The sequence below is a fragment of the Cynocephalus volans genome, chromosome 9 (assembly GCF_027409185.1).
Source record: "Cynocephalus volans isolate mCynVol1 chromosome 9, mCynVol1.pri, whole genome shotgun sequence".
NCBI lineage: Eukaryota > Metazoa > Chordata > Mammalia > Dermoptera > Cynocephalidae > Cynocephalus > Cynocephalus volans.
In genome coordinates, this window is record NC_084468.1 from 35053449 (window position 1) to 35076142 (window position 22694).

A 22694-nucleotide genomic window follows, 5' to 3' on the forward strand; every position below is an offset into this window, starting at 1 on the left:
TTTCATAACTGCCTGATAGCAAAGTACATGTCACCAGAACAAACAAGTCTGTTCATTTTCAAAGATGTTTCAGAACCTCAATAATCATTCCAGTTACAAGATAATAGTGGTTACTAAGATTTGTAAGTAATGGAACGGTGTCCTATTCACTGTGTCCTTTTTTAATTCTCTTCCCTCTCTATATGCCACTTATTTTTTTTCAGGTCTCATAATAAGCACTAATAAAAGAAAACTGAAGAAGAAATTAGGAAAAAAGAGTATAAGAAAGGCATCTAGCTCTTATAAAGATGTGAATTTGCAGATAAAACTGCTCAAGCACTACCAGTGACCTTTGAATCATATAAAATGGAAGAAATCCCTAAAGATAAAAGAGAAAAAATGGAATCCTAATTGTCCAAAAGAGAAAGAAAGATCCCCAACCACAGAACTATAGAAGATGAAAGGTTTAGTGACAATGCTATGTAATAGTATCATGAGCAGGTCAAAGGGAGCACACGGTATTCAACAGAAGTGGACAGGGATCCACTGAGAATAAATGAAGGCCTCAGCCTTCATTTCCTCTGTGAATTACTAGACTAGCAGATGAGATAAATACTAAAAACAGAGATATCTGGACTTAAACAAAACATCCACCAAATTCTCTTCCAATACGCTATGTCAGAGTTTCTACCTCTGAGTTACTGACATTTCAAGCCAAGCAATTCTTTGTTGTGGGGAGCTGTAAATTGTGGAATGTTTAGCAGCATCCCTGGCCTCTACCAAATAGATGCCATAGAACTCCTCCCAGTTGTGACAACCAAAAATGTCTCCAGATATTGCCAAAAGTCTTCTGAGAGACAAAATCACCCTTTATTGAGAAGCACTAATTTTTGGCAAGATAGAGAAATACAAGATAATAAGTTACTAAGATTCATAAGTAATGGAACAACTATTCATAAGGAGTGATGGCTATATCCAGGGTGCTGATAATGGTTCAGTGCAAACGTTGAAAAAGCTTTCTTCATTTGTCCCATAATGCTAAACAATTTTACTAATGAAAGAAATACAAAGGTAAGTCTATCAAATTTGTGGAAGATATGAAATCAGATGATATGAAAAAACAAATTGCTGAGGCACATCCAAAGATTCACTGGATTCTTCCATTGTGGAACCTGTGCAGCCTTAGATTAAAAATGCTTCTCTGAAAATAAGTTTTCTTAAATTAAGTCAGTCCTAATATTATAAGGTAGTTTTAAAGATGAAATGAGATAGATATGAAATATAAGCTATATAATAAATAATGCTATTTCATTCCAAAGTCAGTAAAAAGTGTATTTATCTTAATATCATTGTGACAGAATTCTCCCTGCCTTTCACTTTGGACACAGGGGTTTCAAATAAAATAAATGATTCCTATGCAGAAGATAATGTAATTAAAATAAAAGCTACAATACAACAGTAGGTAGAATTAGTCCAATACAAATCTGTGAAAGTTTATAAATTAGAATTTTTAAAGTAGACTTTCTCTTTCTATAATAAGTTAGAAAGTAATGAAAAAAGCTATAAAATAACACTACTGATTTCCAAACTTCCATATTATTCTCTCTTCTTACTATACATACATGGTACCTAAATCTCCATGCGAAATCCTACCAAAATCTTTCTCATTTACTCAAACTTCCCTGTCCTCCAGGAAATGTTTCCTGAACCTCCAAAATAAAAGGTATCTCTCCCGTGTTTGAAAATGCTTGGAAGATGTTTTTATCACTATTTGTTAATTTTTTTCTTAATATTACAATTTTTATGTAAAAGCATTATCTCCCTAATAGACTTTAACTACTTGAAGGCAGTACTAAGCTTTAGTCATAGATTGTCCAGTATACTACTATACACATACAGTGAACAAATCTCATTTGTTCAATAAATAAATTAATAAGGATTTAATATTGTTAAATAAAAATATTGGTCATTCCACACTGTATACACATATCAAAACATCACATTGTAGGGGCCAGCCCGTGGCTCACTTGGGCGAGCATGGTGCTGACAACACCAAGTCAAGGGATAAGACCCCTTACTGGCCATCTTTTAAAAAAACAAACAAGCAAACAAAAAAACCATCACACTGTATCCCATAAATATATATGATTATTACTTATCAATTAAAAATAAAAATTTAAGTTAAAATTTTAAGTATTGAAATTTAAAATTTTAAAATTAAATGACACAAGATACAAGAGCTTAGAATCAGCCTGGAATCTAACAGAATAAAAACATAATTGTGGTTTTCAGAAATCTAATAGGGAGAAACATAAAGTCCCTCTTCTAGACCTGAACACTGGAAAAGAAAGAGCTAACTTAATAGTAGCACATGTTTAAAAAAAAAAAAAAAGTTCAGGGGCTGTGACCCATAAGATTAATAAGAGTCAAAAGGAAAATGATAATGCTCAGGTGAGGAAATACCCTAATAAAAGCACTGTGCCCAGAAGAAAGAAGTGGGAGCTCTTTTCTATGTTTCATAATGCAGGTGGATAAATTACACTCTTAAAATGAATGCCAATTAGCCTCAAGAAATACTATTCCCTTTTAAGTGATCATGTTCCTCACTGTGAATTGCCCATTTATTATTGATAGTTAAATATACCACAATGAAGCATAAACAAGTATGTTCATGTCAATAATCCAATATCCAAAAATAAGAGAATGAGAAAAATTAAGTCCATACTATGAAATCCTATGCAGAAGTTAAAAAGAATGAGATAGGGATCTTTCCATATTGATGCTATTCAAATAAATAAATGCATATGTGCATATATGTACATGTGTGTGCATGTGTATGTGTTTTTAATATACCTGTGTAAGGAAAAACGGCTGGATGAGGGAATGGAACATTTACTTAGGCAATTCAAAATAATGTTGATCTGAATACTTCATCCATCCTCAAAAATTCTAAACCTAATTAAGAAATTACTAATTAATACTAATTTTTGAACAAATATAATGAAAGATACATAGATCTTAGTTTCCTCTCACTTCAAGGAAATTTTCTGCCTCAGTCACTCTAGGTTTCCCTGAAAATATCTGAGTTCTCTATCATACAGAATCCGGATCTGTCTGATACACAAAACTATATGTCTCTAAAAATTAGCAAAGAGAATGTTACACACACATCCCCATAATATTTTATGCTAATTTCCCAAGTCACATGTCACTCATATTACATGGTAATCTAGAGAACACCCAATTTTTTCCCTTCTACCTCCCAAATAATTATAACTTCAAGAGCATTAACTGCCTCTGGAATTATGTGCTCAATCAAAATCATTACTCAGAAACAATTCTTAAGACAGGAAAAATCCCCCACCATTTTCAATCAAACAGCAGCCCCTGATGAAACTGCATAATAAAAGTTCATCTTTGCCAAATAAAACTCAAGGTCTCTTGCTTCATTAAACAGCTAAAAGTAAATATATCTACCCAGTACAACAAGTATTTGGGTTTTTACCAACCTAGAACATTTTACTAAAGTCAATGGTCAGCTATTAAAATATTTATAAGCAATTTTTTCTTTCTCCTGTAATGTGGGAAATTAACGTAAAGTAGTTTCAAAAATCAGTAAATCCTAGTAGAAGACACATTTAATCAAAAGTGTGATGAAAAATATTTGTCATGGAGCTAAGTGATAAGCCTAAAGATGTGTATAGTAATATAGCCTAAAAAGTCGTGTAACATAAACAAAAATATTTGAAACCTATGTTATTTCCTACATATGCTTCTCACTGTTTATAAAGCACTATGCAATAGAAATAAAATGTGAGCCACATATGTAATTTAAAATTTTCTTATAGCCACATTTTTTAAAAAAAGAAAAAAAATTGAAATTAATTTTCACAATATATATTTTATTTAACCCAATATATCCAAATTATTGGCAATTCAACATGTGATCAATACTAAAAAATTAAGATAATTTACCTTTTTTTGTACAAAGTCTTTGAAATCAGTTATTTTTTAAATAAAATTTATTGTGTATAGTCAAGGTATGCAATATGTTATGGGGTACATATAGATAGCAAAATGGTTACTATAGCAAAGCAAATTGATATATCCATCATCTCACAGTTACCCATTTTTTTGTTTTTGTGCAAGAGCAGCTAAAATCTACTCATTTAACAGGAATCCCCAATACAGTACAATTTTATTAACTACAGTCCTCACGTTGTACATCAGATCTGCAGTTCATCCTACATATGTGCTACTTTGTGTGTTCTAACCTACATCTCCCCATTTCCTGCCCCCTCTCCCCACTACCCACCCCCGTAACCACTATTTTTTTCTCTGTCTGTATATCTTTTTTCTTTCTTTTTTTTTAGATTCCACATATAAGTGAAATCATGCAATATTCTTCTTTCTGTGCCAGGCTTATTTCACTTGGCATAATGCCCTCCAGTTTCATCCATGTTGTGACAAATGGCAGGACCTCCTTTTTTTTTTTTTCTTTTTTTGTCTTTTTGTGACCGGCCGCACCGCGCGCACCGGCCATCCTTATATAGGATCCGAACCCGCAGCGGGAGCACTGCCGCACTCCCAGCGCCACACTCTCCCGAGTGCGCCACGGGGTCGGCCCTAGGACCTCCTTTTTTAAAGTTGAATAATATTCCACTATATACATGCACATGTATATACAGTTTATCCATTCATCCACTGTCAGACATTGAGCCTGTTTATCTTAGCTACTGTGCATTATGCTACAGTGAACATGGAAGTACTGATATCTACATAAGGTAGTAATTTCATTTCCTTTGTGTATATGCTCAGAAGAAGGATTGCTGGATCATACAGTAGTTCTACTTTTAATTTCTTTAGGAACCTCCATACTGTTTTCCATAATGGCTGCACCAATCTACATTCCCACCAACAGTGTACAAATGTTCCCCTTCCTCCACACCCTGGACAACATTTATCTCTTAACTTTTTGGTAACAGCCATCCCAATTGGTGTGATATCTGATTGTGGTTTTGATTTACTAATGATGTTGAGCACCTTTTCATTTCTCTATTGGCTATTTTTATGTTTTCTCTGGAGAAATGTCTATTCAGATCATTTGCCCGTCTTTTAATTAGAATATTTGCTGTACTACTATTGAGTTATTTATGAATTTTAGATATTAACCCCTTATCGGATACATGGTTTGCAAATATTTTTTCCCAATCTGTAGGATGTTTTCTTTGTCATGTGAAATCTGTGTATATTTTACACTTACAACACTCTCAATTCAAGCTAATCATATTTCAAGTGCTCTGCAGCCACAAGTAACTAGTAGTTCCCATATTGGACAGTACACATCTATAACATAAGTGAATCAAATACCATTTCTAAATTTCTAAAGCACAGTTACATAATCAACAGAAAGCCCTAAGTACATAAGCAAAAGCAAAATGTCTCTAAAGGTAAAAGTAGGTTTATAATAGGGTCAAAACATAAAAATACAGTTACTACTTATGGAGCATTTATTATGTACCAGACTCTTGCATGTGCCTTTATCTCATTTTATCATCACAAAGGCTGCTGATGTAGATACCAGTAACATCCCCATTTTACATATAAGGAAACTAAGACACAGGGAATGTAAGTAAAGATTTAACCCAGTCCATGCTCTTAAACACAGCACATACTATAGCACAACAAAAAAAATGCCTATAGAAACCAAAGGTTGTGTTTTTAAAATCAGAACACAGAAGATGGGCATAAAAGAAAAGTATAGAACAATAAAGCAAAATTATTTCTTTTGGAATTAACAGGTTTTTGAAACTGAATCATGTTATATAATACTTTTCCACAAGAAACCTCAATCTCCAAATAAACAATATAATTTTAGATTAGAATTTTTATTTTTAAGCTATTATTACCACAAATATTTTATTTAACCTTATACTGGTAACATAAAATGGAAACATTTATGATATGGTACTGAAAACTAGTTTTAGCTTAAAGAAAAAGTAAAGAATAATAAAAGAATTGTTTTAAGATCAAAGATTTTCCAGAAGTGCATTAACTTTAAGAAGCTGCATTTTTCTTTTTTGAAACTCTAACATCACATTAGATGTGTACATCATACTTCAAGATTTTTAGCTTAAAACAAGGGGACAATGTTTACTTTCACATACACATGCCATCACAGAATGACACAAACACTGCCTAATGCCCATAAAAAGTTCAGAAAAAATGCTGGATATCTCTTCAGAAAACAACATTCTAAAATTCCTCATCTGAAATAAACAGTCCTATGTTAAAGAAAATCTGTGATCAGAGTTTAAATTGTCTGACCCTTTTGTGTACTTAAAATCACAAGATAACAACAGCCTTGATCCACAGTTGAAGGTCACAGCTTTCTACAAACTAACTGATGTTTTCAGGGTATCACTGGAAAGCTTGATCATACCACCTTCAGTTACACAATAAACCTATCACCATACTGTTTTTACAATCCCTCCCAAATATTCAAAACTTCACAAAGGTGACCAGATCTAAGAGGGGAGGTCTCTTAATGAAAAAGTTCTTTTGCAAAATGTGCCTAAGCAGATATTTAGCAATAGAACAAAAAGATTAAGAGAGTAAATCTGCCACATGCCATAACAAAGAAAAACCTCAGCTTACTAAAAATCTTCCAAAAAATATGTTCATATCATTTATATTTTATCTTTGACCATTTTGAACTTCATCAATAAATTTCTCATATAGCCTACAAAGTTAAACAGGAGGCTTTTCTGTTTTTTTGTTTTTATTTTTCCTTTTGAATGCCTTCTAGAGTATGTGTCAGGCACTGGGTCTGGCCCTTTCATAAATATTATCCCCGTATTATTCCTATAATAGCCTCCTCTAAGAGTTAACAATACTAGAATCAAAATGACTTCATTACTAACATATCTGAGTTTTTTTCCCTGGGATGTAACTCAGGGATCCTCACATAAAAGAATCCTACCAATGAAACAATTACTTACACTACAAAATTTTAAGATTAGTATAAAATTATTTGTAAATGTATTTTGCTCTTTGATCACTCTTAAAACAGATCAAATATAAATAATTTAAGTACAAAACAATCTTCTCCTAAAAGCCAATGCTAAAATCTTTGGTGCCACCAGAGAATACAGAAAATTCAAGTCACATGTGTGCTAAATTATAAATCACAAATATGAATAATCACTATACACTTAGATTATTTTGGCTTTCTCATGCAAGATAAAAAACTTACACAAAAAAGTAGTTCTAAAACAACCCAATAATGTTTTAATATATGATTCAAGATAATGCTTCAGCTTACATAATTCAATATAGAACACTTAAAAAAAAATTCCAACGGTCAATTCCCCTGTAAGTGGTCCTTAACCCACAAAAAATGCCAAAGATGAATACAGATAAGTAATTCAACAAAGCAAAAAAGGCAACAGAAATTCAATTCAAAGTGAAGGAGGTATACTAAAACACCAATGAAACGATCAAGAACAAAACACACAGTGCGCCTCTCTCTAAAAAACTGAACATATTCAGTAACCTTACCTGTTTCTGAAATGTATGTAACAGGATCCTGCCGTAAAATTTTACCAGATTTAGAAGACAAGGGCAATTTTTCTGGTTGCTTTTTGGCATTTTTTATCTGCACTGTCTCCTCTGATTCTGAATCTGTATGTGAGAGGAAAACAAAACAAAACTTTGAAAAGAAATATAATATAGTTTGTTTTTAAAGTAGTTTTTGTGAACCAATTCCTCAAGGTCCTTTTCAAGGCACTCTTGTGAATTCTCAGGTTACATTCGCCCAGTATTAAGCCTACATATTAGTTTTCTAATGTTGCCATAACAAATGACCACAACCTTAGTGGCTTAAAACAACACCAATTTATTATCTTACAGTTCTGGAGGTTAGATGTCCAATATGGGTCTCATTAGGCTAAAATCAAGGTGTCAGCAGGGCTATGTTTCTTTCTGGATACTCTAGGGAAGAATCCATCTCCTTGCCTTTTCCAGTTTGTAGTGGCTGCCAGCATTTCTGGGGTCACAGCTCCTTCCTCCATTTTCAAAGCCAGCAACATCAAGCAGAGTCCTTATGCTGCCACCTCTCTGATTCTCTGACCTTTCTCCATAGTTAATCTCCCTCTAAATCTCTTCTTTTGCTTCCCTATTCCTTGTGACTACATTGAGCCCACCTGAATAATCCAGGATAATCTCCCTATTTCAAGGTCATCCAATTAGCCTCCTTAATGCCATCTGCAACTTTTATTTCCCTTTGCCATGTAACCTAACATATTCACAGGTTCTAGGAATTAGGGTATGGATATATTTGGAGACTATTATTCTATCTACCACAGCCTAATTGCCCAGAGCACTTAAATATAAATCAGGACAAAGTGTGCGTTCCTGGCATAGTACCTAGTACAAAATAGATGCTTCATAAACTTTAGTGTCTTCCTCTTCCTCTGCGCCATGCAGTTACAAATCCTGTTCATAATGTTCTGAATCATATTAAACAATTAAATTTCCAGTTTCCCAAAATGAAACTCCTGGGGAATAGGGACACATACTTCTTTCAAATTCCCTACAGCATAGAGCAGTAAGAAGCACACAGTAAACACTCAAGTACTTCTAGAATTTAGTCAGAACCTTTGCTATCACTGTCAGAATCTTGACAATCTGTAAATGGCTCCTTAGGCTATATTTTTAATTTCAAGAAATCACATGAGATGAAAATAAAAATTAAATAAAGAAAGAATTCATACCAGATGAATCTTCTCCACAAAAGCAAAAACTAAAACTTTCTGAATTCTACCATCATTTTACTCATTTTGTGCATCATAAAAGGCATACACAAAAATTCATGTTCCCTACCGTAAAATTGTATTCAAAGAAAAGCCTTTAAATTTTGTTTATTCCTTTTTAAATGCAACAAAAAAGGATGAGTTCTTTCAATCAAGCACAAAAATTAAATTTTAGATCTTTGCTTTAAAAGCAAAATTCTAAGGCACTGTTTTTCAAATGCAATTTCCAAGAACCTCAGTTGGAAGAAAAACTAATATGACTATTTCAAAAAATAAATACACCATGTTTGAAGTAGGTTTGAAACATGCTAATATTGTATCCCCCTCTGAATGAATCTTTAATACATTAATGTATTAGGTTCTGATAAGTTCTGAAGTTAAGTAAAATTGTTTTAAACTTTATTTGAGCATACAGCCCTCCTCTCACAGCACCAATTAACATCACTGAGAGAGCTGTGTATCTTAGAATATCAGTTTGGAAAACATTGTTCTAAAGGATATAAACTAATTTTAAAACTTTAAATCTCCTCAGAAGAAATATTACCTGAATCATAGATGATCGTCTTTTTCTTGCTTGGATGCTTCTGTTTGGAATCATCTTTACAAGAGCTATTTACCTACAAGCATCAAAGTATAATTAGAACACAAAGAAGCATATATAATTTATGCTTTTTTTCTCATTAGACTTGGACTCAGTGGTTCTCAACCAGGGGTGATTTTGCCCCTCCAGGAGACATCTGTCAATGTCTACAGACATTTCGGCTTGTCACAACTGGGGGTTGGTGGGGCACTAATGGCATCTAATGAGTAGACCAGTGATTCTACTAAGCATTCTGCAGTGCACAGGACAGTCCTCCACAACAAATAATTAACCAACCTACAATATCAACAATGCCTTTATGCGGTTAAAGAATAGGCCAGACAATAACTGCATCAGGATGGGAATTACAGAATAAGCTATATTATTATTCAGCTCCATTTTCAATAGTAACCTGTATATAATAAAGAGTAAAAGAATGTCAGATAGTACAAGGCAAGTGCTTCCTAAAAATTTAAGATAGAAACAGAAATAAAAGCTAAGTTAGTGGCCCACCACTAGATAATGTCTGCTGGAAAACTAAATAAAACCAAAGCAAAAGGTATTATTTGTATTTTGTAGTTAAATATCACATTTCTAACACATTCAGATTATCCCAAAAGGCATCAAGAAAGCAGACAGCAAAAAATAACTGATCATAATCAATTATAAAGTAAAAATATAAGCTATTTCTATCCATTATAATAAAACTTCAAAAACACAAGAACAATCAACTAGTTTGCAAGACGATAGAACAAATGAATCATTATAATTTACATATACCAATAGATCAGAGGAGAGAATTAGAAGCAACTATAGCAACTCAGAGAGAAGAAGGTATTCCAGAAGGGAGAAAGACACAGAAAAGGAGTCCCAAATTCTCCCTGAAAACTTTGCCCAAATTTCTGGCTGTCTCCTGAACTATATATGTGTGGAACAACTCCAAGTGCCTAGCTAAAGTTAAAAAGAATTGAACAAAGATTTCAGCTGCTGCTCATCACAGGGAAGGTGAGAGTTTGGAGCTTGAGTTCATCCAAATTAACTGCTGATAAACCAAAAGAATCAACACTTCAGAAAAATATAACAGAATCCCAAATTCCTATCATTCACAATGTCCAAGATAAATCCAAAATAACTAGATATTCAAAAAAAAGAAAAATGTAGCCAATGGCAACTAATTTTATATGTCAACTTGACTGGAACATGAGGTGTCCAGATATTTGGTCAAATATCATTCTGGGTGTTTCTGTGAGAGTGTCTTGGATAAGCTTAACATTTAAATTGATAGACTAAGTAAAGCAAATTGCCCTCTCTGATATAGTTGAGCTTCACGCAATCGGTTGAAGGCCCGAAAAGAACAAAAGCTGACCCTCCCCTGAATGAGAAGAAATTCCTCCTGCCTGACTGCCTTTAAGCTAGGACATCAGTTTTTTTCCTGACTTTGGACTTGAACTGAAACATCAGTTCGAAATCACTCTTCCAGAATTTCAAGCCTGCTGGCCTTCAGGCCAGAATGACACTATCAGTTCTCCTGGTTCTCAGGCCTTGCACTGAAACTACACCATCAGGTTTTCTGGATCTGCAATCTGCCAACTACAAATTTTGGGACTTGTCAGTCTCCATAATCACATGAACCAATTCCTTGTAAAAAATCCCTTAGGTGTATGTGTACATGTATGTGTGTGTGATAGAGTTTGGATGTGTTGTCCCTCCAAAACTCATGTGGAAATTTGATCTCCAATGTGGCAGTGTTGGAAACTGATTGAGTCATGCGCGCAGATCCCTCATGAATGGATTAATGCTCTCCCTGGGGGAGAAGGGGTAGTGAGTGAGTTCTCGCTCTATTAGTTCCCGTGAGAGCTGATTATTTAAAGGACCCTGGCACCTCCTCTCTCTCTCTGTCTCTGTCTCTCTCTCTCTTGCTTCCTCTTGCCATGTAATCTGCTTGTACCTGCCAGCTGCCTGCAGCTTTTTCGCCATAAGTAGAAGCAGCCTGAGGCCCGTTCCAGATGCAGCTGTCCCAGAATCATAAGCCAAATAAACCTCTTTTCCTTATAAATTATGCAGTCTTAGGTATTTCTCTTATAGCAACACAAAATGGAGTAAAAGTGTGTTTGTGTGTGTGTATGTGTGTATCCTATTGGTCTTGTTTCTCTAGAGAACCCTGACTAATGCAAATTTTGGCACTGAGAATGGGGTACTGCTGTAAAAAATACCTAATATATGGAAATGGCTCTGGAACTGGGTAATGGGTAGAGGCTAGAGGAGTTTTAAGGTACATGCAAGTAAAAGCCTAGAATGCCATGAAGGAACTGTTGGTAGCAATATGATGTTAAAGGGGATTTCAGCAAGGGCTCATAAAGAAAAGAAGAGAGCTACAGAGAATGCCTCTTTCATTTCAGATAATATATATATCACCATGAATGTGGGTAAGAATATAAACATTAAAGCCCAACCTGGTAAGGTCTCAAATGGAAAGGAAAAAGAGGTTATTAGAAACTGGTAGAAAGGCAATCCCTTCTTACAGTGGTAAAGAATTTAGTTGAGCTGTGTTCTAGTATTTTGTGAAATACAGAACTTGTAAACTATGGTATTTAGCTGAGGAGATTTTGAAGCAAAATGTTGAAGGTGTGGCTGAATTCTCCTGACTGCTTATAGTAAAATGCAAACAGAAAGAGATAAATTGAAGAAGGAATTGTTAAGCTAAAAGGAATTGTTAAATCTTGGAGATTTTAAATATTTACGGCCTGTCCATACTGCAAAAAATGAGAAAGCATGTTTTGAAAAGAACACCAAGGGTGTAGCTGGACTACCATTCAATAGAGATTATGGGATTGTACAAGCAGAAACACTGCCAGTTTGATCTGGAGGGGATGGAGAATGGATGGAATGTAGGAAGGCTGTCAGACTTCTTAGATTCTACAGGAGAGGACAATAGAGCCATTCTTTGAGAAAAGGGAATAATGACCTAAAGGCAATTCAGAGATCATCAGGACCACCTCAACAGTTTCAAAGGGTCAGCACGCACCCCCTTGGTTTCAATAGACTAGACAGCCTCCGCCTGAAGCCTTAAGGGCAGGATGGCCCTGCAAAGTTGCCTAGGGATGTAGGAGTGGGGCCGCCACTTTAGTGGGTCTGAAAGGCAGGGCATCAAGCCGAAAGGATTATTCTCAAGCCTTAAAATCTAATGGAATTTGCTTTGATAGGTTATGGATTTGCTAGGGACCCATCACCCCTTTCTTCCTTATGATTTCTTCCTTTTGGAATGGAAATGTGTATCCTATGCAAATGTTATATCCCCCAAAATTCATATATTGAAGCCCTAACCCTCACTGTAGCTGTTATTTGGAGATGAAACCTCTAAGGAAGTAATTAAACTTAAATGGCTGGTTAGCTCAGCTGGCTAGAGCATGGTGTAACACCAAAGTCAAGGGTTTGGAACCCCTTACCAACCAGCCAACAAAAACGAACTAAATCAATAAATAAAGTTAAATGAGGTCATAAAGGTGGAGCCCTAATCTGATAGGACTGGCATCCTTATAAGAACAGACTCCAGAGAACTCACTCATCTTTCTCTCTCCCCTTCCCTCCCTCCCCTACCTTCCTGTCTTTCTCTCCCAGCACACTCACACTGAGGAAAGGCTATGTAAGCACTCAGCAAGAAGACAGCCTTATGCAAGCCAGGAAAAGAGCCCCCACCAGAAAACAAATTGGCCAGAAACTTGATCATGGACTTCTAGCCTTGAAGAAAACCTCTCTGTGAGGAAATAAATTTCTGTTGTTTAAGCCACCCAGTCTGTGGCATTCTGTTATGGCAGCCCAAACTAACTAATAACATGACCCACAGATTCAAGAAAAGGTGCTTAATGAAGACCAATCCTGATATAACCCATGTTAGAATTAGTACACAAGAACTGTAATGCAGCTATTACAAGTACACTTAAGAACAGAAAAGAGAGAAATAAAAACTGTGAAAAGCAAATGGATATTCTAGAATTGAAAAGTACAATATTTAAAATAAATATTTCACTAGAAAACCTTAACAGCAAATTGGAGATGAAAGAAAAGTCAATGAACTTGAAGATAAAAATGATAAAATATCCAGTCTAACAAAAAGACTGATAAAAATGAACAAATCTCAATGGTTTGTGAGACAGTATCAAAACTCAAATGTGGGGCTGAGCCCGTGGCGCACTCGGTAGCGTGCTGCGCTAGCAGCGCAGCGACGCTCCCGCCGCCGCGGGTTCAGATCCTATATAAGGATGAGCGGTGCACTCCCTGGCTGAGCGCCGGTCACGGAAAAAAAGAAAAAAAAAAAAAAAAAAAAAAAAAACTCAAATGTGTATAATTATAATCCATGAAGAGGAAAGAATGTGTCAGAAAAAATATCCGAAGAAAGAATAGCAAAAAGTCCCCAAATTTGATGAAAGGTATAAATTTACAGATTCAAGAAGCTCAGAAACCTTAAGCAGCATAAACACAAGAAAACCACGCTCAAGCACACCATCCTCAAATTGCCGAAAACCAAAGATAAAGAGAAAATCTTTAATGACCCATAAGAAAAACAACAGATCACACACAGGAGAAAACAATACAAATGACTGGTAACTTCTCATTAGACAAAATGGAAACCAAAAGGCAGTGGAACACCTTTAAAGTGCTAAACCAAAGAACTGTCTACCCAAAATCCCATATCCAGCAAAAATGAAGACAAAAAGTTGTGGAATTTGTTACCAGCAGACTTACACTGCAAGAATGCTAAAGAAAATTCTTCAGGTTGGAAGAAAATGATATTAGATGAAAACTCAGATCTTCAGTGAGAAAAGAATAGCACTGTAAATGACAAATATTTGGGTAAATTAAAGAGAACAATTTTTTCCCTCTTAATTTCATTAAAACACACATGACTGTTTAAAGAAAAATTACATTGAATTGTGGAATATTAATATATGTCAATGTAACACATATGACAACTAGGGCATATGGATGGTGGTAAATGGACTTGTAGAATTGCAAAATTCTTAAATTTTACATAAGTAGAATGTTAACTCAAATACACTACTATAGCCACTGCCTATCTTCCATAGTGACATTATATCCTAACTTCTCTGAGGCCCAAGTAGGACAAGGAAAATAATAAAGCTTTCCTCCAAAGTCTTCCCACACCAGAAGCCTTCTAACACTGCTCACATGAGGATAGGGACTCATGCCTCTATATGCAAACTTTAATATGAAAATGTAAAATTGTTAAAAGGTATTTCTACATCAAGAAAACAAAGAAAAACACCAAACTATGAATGTAATAGGCTATATTAATTAAAAATATTAAAAATATATTATTTTTCTTCATCCTCTACTAAATGAGTTAAAATTTATATTTACTCAAGGCTCCCAAAATAAGTTTGGGAACTGAGGTTATTTAACATTTCATACAAAGCAAAATTATATTTGGAAAACCGACCTTGATTTCCTTTATTCCTTTCTTTGATTTTAAAGTTTCTTCAGCAGACTTTGTTTTCTCATTCTTCTTTACTGTTTCACTTACAACTTTTTTTCCACTTGGTATAACTCCAAAGAATTTCCGAATGTCCTAAAAGTAAAAAAGGAGATTCATAAATAAACATTAACTACTTAAAATTCTTTTCTTTTTTTTTTTCAAAAGATGACCAGTAAGGGGATCTTAACCCTTGACTTGGTGTTGTCAGCACCACGCTCTCCCAAGTGAGCTAACCAGCCATCCCTATATAGGGATCCGAACCCGTGGCCTGGGTGTTATCAGCACCACACTCTCCCAAGTGAGCCATGGGCCAGCCCTAACTGCTTAAAATTCTAATTTCAATTGTAAAATGGGACAGCTCTAAACACACACTGGTTTACCCTGAGTAATTTCTCCATATCGTGATAGTTCCATGTATGCAGTAGCATTCTTTTTATGTACAAAAGTTAAAATTAGCTGATAAAGATAAAATTACCTGAGTTAAAAATAATTTGCCTAATGAAAAGTAATATTAATTCCCAGAATCTGGTCAAAAACAGGGCAAACATAAGTAAGTCAAATTTTTGTTAATGACAGCACAATTATCAAAGAGGCAAGTAGCAGGTATTTATTGATCATGCGTGCACATACACATCCCATCTGCCCAAACATAGCTGGGGAGAAGACAAATGTGATCTTTGTCCATGGGATTTATACTCCAGTTTGAGAGAAGAATAACTCTCACAACCCTGGTCATCCCTAGTAACTAAGAACCTTGAAGTTATTTTCCTTTATATCTTTTTTCTGAATTCTGAAGAAAAACTCTGATGCTTGTTATAATAGGCTCTTTAATTACTCCATCCCCTGTGTTAAACTTTAGAATTCAAATTAATCATGCTGAAACATTTACAATGTAACTTACAATTAAAATCAACCTTTCCTTATCTTTTGCATATAGAGTCTTCCCTACTCTTCCAGAATTTAGTTTTGAAGAATCTATGGTGTAGAGGAAAGAGAACAGACCTTAAAATCAAAAAGTCTTGGTTTGAATCTGTGCTTTAGTGCTTTCTACCTGTGTGACTTTGGGTAAGTTACAGAATCTGAATGTGTTTTCTCCTCAGTAAAATGGGACTAATAAGCCCTACAGTTTATGAAGATTAATTTTGCATCTATCACAATTTGGCTCAGTAAAAACTTTCCCTTCACTTCCTTTCTTAACTATTATGCCTTCACATCACTGAAACATCTCTATTTATAATTATCTCTGCTTATCAACAACAGTATAAGAAACACAAAATAATGAGAACTGGATTCAAGAAGGAGCTGTACCACTTTCCCTCTTTCCATCCTTGATGATTATAATCTTGGGGTTTTCAGTACTTTTTACTCCTCCAACCAATCTCTATTGTACGAGAGAAATGCCTACAAAAGTACTTTGTAAAGTGTAAGAAAAGTTAGCAATTATTTCCTAGATCCTGGCAGTAACTGTCTTACCTACTCTTACAATGTCAAAAATCCCAAACAAGTTTGTTACACACACACACACACACACACACACACACACAAATAACTGTGATTAAGCCCAATAAATGGAGCAGATAAATGAGGTACACGGGCATGTTAAATTAAAAAAAAAAAAAAATTACCTGGTTTTACACCCTCTTTTGTAAATCTCCAAATATGGAAAAGTTACAAAACCATGCTAATTACATATAAGTCTAGAAAGTACTGCTTACAGAATGGATACCTCAGCTATAAAACTGAGACATTTGCGTGCTAAAGAAAAGAAGTATAATAAAGCAAGCCACAGTCTTCCTTATAATTTGCAAAAAATCAAGTTTGAGGCTGACAGCTACTTACTTTATTGCTTCTGGAGGAAATGAGAGTTTCACATCGGAGTTTCACTTTTTTTTTTTTTTAATTTTATTTTGTCGATATACATTGTGGCTGATTATTGCTCCCCATCACCAAAACCTCCCTCCCTCCTCCCTCCCCCCCTCCCGCCCAACAATGTCCTTTCTGTTTGCTTGTCGTATCAACTTCAAGTAATTGTGGTTGTTTTATCTTCTTTCCCCCCCCCCCCGGTTTTTTTTTTTTGTGTGGTGTGTGTGTGTGTGTGTGTGAATTTATATATTAATTTTTAGCTCCCACCAATAAGTGAGAACATGTGGTATTTCTCTTTCTGTGCCTGACTTGTTTCACTTAATATAATTCTCTCAAGGTCCATCCATGTTGTTGCAAATGGCAGTATCTCGGAGTTTCACTTTTGAAATTACAGTGATTCTTCACTCAAACAGTGGTGACTGTTTAAACACATGCACACAGAGAAAGAAAGAGCAATAGTGTGCATGTGCCACAGAAATACCAAAACTGTAAGTTAAGGCAAGAATTTTGTTACCAGCAGACCTACACTGCAGAATGCTAAAGAAAATTCTTCAGGTTGGAAGAAAATGATATTAGATGAAAACTCAGATCTTCAGTGAGAAAAGAATAGCACTGTAAATGACAAATATTTGGGTAAATTAAAGAGAACAATTTTTTCCCTCTTAATTTCATTAAAACACACATGACTGTTTAAAGAAAAATTACATTGAATTGTGGAATATTAATATATGTCAATGTAACACATATGACAACTAGGGCATAAAGTATGGATGGTGGTAAATGGACTTGCAGAATTGCAAAGAAGCAATTTAGCTAAACCACACAGCTCACGTACTGGTCCCCACAGGAAGTTCTCCCATTTTAGAAGTAAGTAAAGCACAAAAAATTAGTTCCAGCCCAGGCACACCACCAGCATCTCAGGGCTGCCTGGGGACCTGAAGCATGGATCCGGGGACTGGTCCCCCTTCCCACAACCAGGCACACCACCAGCACCAGGGGGCATGCCAAAACATCACCTCCATGTGGTTGGCCCACCACAGCCACCACAGCCACCACAATAACCACGGCTACCTCAAAAGCAGGTAGACACCACAACCACCACACAGATGGTCCACCAGCCACTGGAGTGCATTGATGACACAAGGAGAGTCACCAGCAGAGATCAAAGAAAAGAAGACGATGTCTCTCTCCACAAAGCCCATTCCAGAGTGACAAAAGAAGCATCTGCTCTACAATAATACTGGGGGACCTGAACATACCTCTCAGCATTGGACCGACCATCTGGGCAACAAATCAACAGAGTAACCATTACTTTTTCAGAAGGAGAGAAGAAATCTAGGGTTATCAGAGGTGGGAGGGGGAGAGGGGATAGGGAGAGACTGAACAAGGAGAATAAAGAATACAATTTGCAACAATATATATGCTAGTAATATTGATTTGATCAACATGTATCAATGTTGAACCCCCAAAATATGTATAATCAATTATGATTCAATAAAAATTTTAAAAATAAATTAAATAAAAGGGTTCTACAAATCATAAAAGATAACCCAATAGAAAAATGAATAAAAGCTACTAACAGGCAAATTATAAAAGAAATAAAAATAACCAATACATGTAATAAAAAATGCTCAACTTCATAAATAAGTAGATAAATTAAAACTTGATTATTTTTGCCTAAGTTTTAAAAGATTGATAATGCCCAGATTTGCCAAGGATGTGGGGAAACAGATGCTCACATACTGAATTGCTGATAAAAGTAAAAACTGGTATATTCTTTCTAGAGGACAATACACCAATACTTATCAAAATTTTAAATGTGCATACCCTTTGTCCCAGTAATTCCATTTCTAAAATGGTAAAAGAAATAAAAATATGTTTTAGGAAAACCAAGGGAGAGTAATGATTAACTTTTCTTTCCTCTTCAACAATTAATAATTGAACAAATAGTTCTAGCAAGGCAACAGATTTAGGCAAAAATCACATAAAAATTAAAACAAATTTCAGGAGAGATAACTAATAATAAGTTTTTCATGCTTTAATTAGCTACTGGATGCAGATTTATGTCTTTTGATAATCCTACAAAGTAAACACAGCAAACAGAATTAGAATCCCATCCCCATTTTATAGATGAGCAAGTGGAATGGTTAAGTCAGACAAACACAGGCCTTCTGTCAGTTTTGCCACTTACTAATGAACAGTTGGGATGAGTTACTTCATTTCTCTTTCCCTTAGTTTCCTTATGATGCCACTTGCCTCACAGGATCACTATGAGGATTAGAGGTGACACACCAAAAATCTCCAGAATGGAACCTGGTTCTCTAACTCCAAGTCTTTGTCATAGCTTTCCACTTGACCATGACTGCCCCCTCATATTTTTCCTGTAACTATAAGGATATCTACATAAGTAACCATAACTGCACAATTAGGGTGGCCTTTCCCTTCTCATTATTCCTGATACATTTGATCCTTGTATGCATACATGCAGGCACTGGGCCAGTGACTTAGGACACAAAATGAGCATTCCTTTATGAGGGAAATGCCCTCATAAAGCTATCTGGGAGACAAATAGTATATAAAGAATACAATACAATGCTAAGACAGAACTAATCACAGGGTTATAAGAGCACCAGGATCACCTACCACAAAGGACCTCAGGGACTGCTCCCCAAAAGAAATAACACCTGAACTGGGTCTTAAAATGATCACTAAGAGATACAAATGATAATCAGAGAAATTTAAGATTAAATATATTTCTGTAAGTTCCATGTAGCAGGCTTGTCTGTCTCACCACTGTATCTCAAATATAGGGCCAGACCCCAGATAAGTAAGTAGATGCTTAATTGATAGAACACATGAATGGTTATTCCTAAGATCACTGACCTTCATACCTGTGCTCAGAAAGAGAGGCTTTTTATTATGTAAAATAAAACCGATGGTAGATTTGTTTTTAAAGATTGTGTATTAAAAGAATCTTTAATTGGGATTAATTTTTTGCTATGACTTTACCTAAATTTTTGTTTTAAGAAATTTTAAGAAGATATTAACACTTATCGTTGTTTATTATTTCTGAGCTAAATTACTAAATTTTTTGTTTGTTTCTTGTTTTTTTTAAAGGATGATCGGTAAGGGGATCTTAACCCTTGACTTGGTGTTGTCAGCACCACGCTCTCCCAAGTGAGCAAACAGGCCATCCCTATATAGGGATCCGAACCCACGACCTTGATGTTATCAGCACCACACTCTACCAAGCGAGCCACGGGCCGGCTCTTATTTTATTAAATTTGACTTTCAATAATCGATCTTATTATTCTCTCGTCATTTTTACAATATTGTGGCTACAAAAAAAAACCTTTCACTTTTAGTAAGATACTTCCTCTTCTCCGAAATTTGTTTTTAGCAAAACAATTACTTTTTTTAGAAATCAGAAATATCTCTACATATATAATCAATGTAACTGATGCAAAAAAGTGTAGCACAGGCCTCAAGAATTTCTCTGAGGAAGACACCAACAAGTGAAACAGAAATATGGTCTGAAAAATCTTTGAATAGTAACAGGTTCAAGCTAGGAAGAATTCTAAAGGCCTGCATCAACCTCTTTCATTAACTCATTTTTTCATTCAAGAAATACATACTAAGAGTCTTCTATGGGCCAAGAACTACTCTTGGTGCTTGAGATAAACAAAACAGGCAAAATTCTCTGTTCTCATGGATCTTTCATTCTACTTTCTGTTCTTAATCTTTTAGAAAAGAGCGATCACAGGAAATAAAAAACACATGAAATAAAGCACAGCAGAAAAGGGAAACAAACAGCTTCCACTACTTGCCCTAGAATCTACTGAGATTCTGCTCCCATAACAGTGAAAAGACCCATTTCCATTCTTAGTTGTATTAACGAGGATATGTAAGATTCTGAAGTCATAATATTCAACATCACTAAGCCTTAGACTACTCTCTCAGTGAAATACACTGAGAGGATCACAGAAGTTTTCAGGTACCTGATCCAAAAATTCAAACCAACACTGACAAAATTAAACAGAAAATGGAAATAATTATCTGATTTAGGTTTAAAAAATAAGCTCTCCTCTCATACCTGCATAACTGGGTAACTTAAGCATATGAGACTGCTTATGCCTGATCAAATGGTTTACTTCAGAATTTTGACATTTTCACCAGGCCTAATGTACTCTGATTATGGTTTTTATTCATCCAGAAGTCAGCTTTTTACAAATGACTTCTGATCCAAAAAATCAAATTTAACTACTTATATGAAAACAGAAATTAAGTTCAAATAGAAATTGGCCTACAACACAATAAAGCAAATACTGTATTTCTCTAAGCTACATTACTCATTGTTAATAAATGTTTTAGTAGCTTAAATATATAGTCATGCATAAAAGGCCAAAGATGTCTTCATACCAGTAAGTTTTACCTTTTAGTTGACTTTTTATTGGAAATGCAAAGTTTATTTGTACTTAATCACTCATCAAATATTTATGGAAAATATTAGGGCCGGCCCGTGGCTCACTTGGGAGAGCGTGGTGCTGACAGCACCAAGTCAGGGGTTAAGATCCCCTACCGGTCATCCTTGTAACCCCCATCCTTGCAGAGCTTATATGCTAGTGAAAGAAGTTGTCAATAATAAGTTGCCCATTTATTAAAATATGCCAAAGTGTGCGCCAAGGAAACAAAGTGAGTGGTCTTTCACTAACCGTACCAGTAATTTTTACACTTTTGTGGAACTAATGACAGCTATGAATATTTTTCACAGAAATATCCAAAAACAAAAACATTTTAGGGGTTTTCCCCTGAAGCCTATAATGAACCCCAAGTTAAAAACTTTAGATCTGCACACTCACACTGTGGGAGCGAGCTCACACCCACTGAACTTCAGTACTACTTACGTACACACTGATATCTCCTAAATCTTGTGTCTCCACTCCAAGCCTCTTCTGACCTCCATATCCCAGTAGCTAACAGCCTACTGGATATATCTATGTCCAAATATCCCAAAGTTGCTTCCAACTCATAATGCCCAAAGCTGAGTTCATATTCTGCTGGCACTTGCTTCCCCGCCTTTATTCCCCATCTTCTTGCACAGCACCACCATTCACCCAAAACGAAAACACAGGCACAGTCTATCCTCCTCACTCTGACCCTCCACCTAAGCATCTCCCACACACGGCTGTCCTCTCTCCCCTATTCCCATTGCCACTGTCCTAACTCAGGACTTCACTTATGTAATTATTTAACAAATGCTTACACTTACCTACTGTATGCCATGTAAAGACTTAAGCACTTTTAAAATATTAACATTTAATCCACATAACAATCCTATGAAGCTGTTAAACCCAATTCACAGATAAGAAAATTGAGAATGCTAGTGAGATATTCTCTGGTAAAAGTTTTGAAATTTAAGATGTTCTTAATGTAACCAAAAAAGACTTCCCGCATTTTCCTACCCTGAGGTATAACTAACACTTCTACAATACTATCAGAGAGAAGCACTCCCTATCAAGGCAGCCCCAATACAATTTAAACATACATATGCCAAGACAAAGTACCCGACTTTGTCAAGAACTCAAAAAAATTATGCATTTTTTAAGAGTCTTTAACCCATACCAAGAAGATCCCAACTTGGTTAGTTATAAATCTACTAACAGAGTTAGAAATGAAAAAAAATTTTTTCTTTAAATCCTCTTAAATCCACACAGAAGTGATCTATCATAATGAGTTTTAGCATTAGAAGGTCAAAGTACAAAAGCTGACATATATTTACTTTGAAGTGTAACCAAACAGTTCTAATTACTTTGTTTTTCTGATAGGTTCAAACAACAAAGTTAGATTTGACTACCAAAAATGTGAAGCAAAAGCAATTTATGTCACTGTGTTCATTTATCTTTAAAGAGCACAGAATTTTATGCAAAATAAGTACTGCAGTGCTCTCCAGAGTAGTTATATTTTG

The 22694-nt window shown here is 35.2% G+C and overlaps 1 protein-coding gene across 3 annotated transcripts in view; it reads right to left on the reverse strand.

Moving 5' to 3' along the window:
* RFC1 (replication factor C subunit 1) overlaps positions 1–22694 on the reverse strand; it is a 71302-nt gene that overhangs the window by 40695 nt on the left and 7913 nt on the right. For all 3 annotated transcript variants that reach the window (XM_063108055.1, XM_063108054.1, XM_063108053.1), the window contains exons 2-4: positions 14831–14959; positions 9337–9409; positions 7540–7662 (exon numbers count right to left, since the gene is read on the reverse strand). In XM_063108055.1, coding sequence (XP_062964125.1) covers positions 7540–7662; positions 9337–9409; positions 14831–14959 — 325 coding nt within the window. The remainder of the gene's footprint in view (positions 1–7539; positions 7663–9336; positions 9410–14830; positions 14960–22694) is intronic.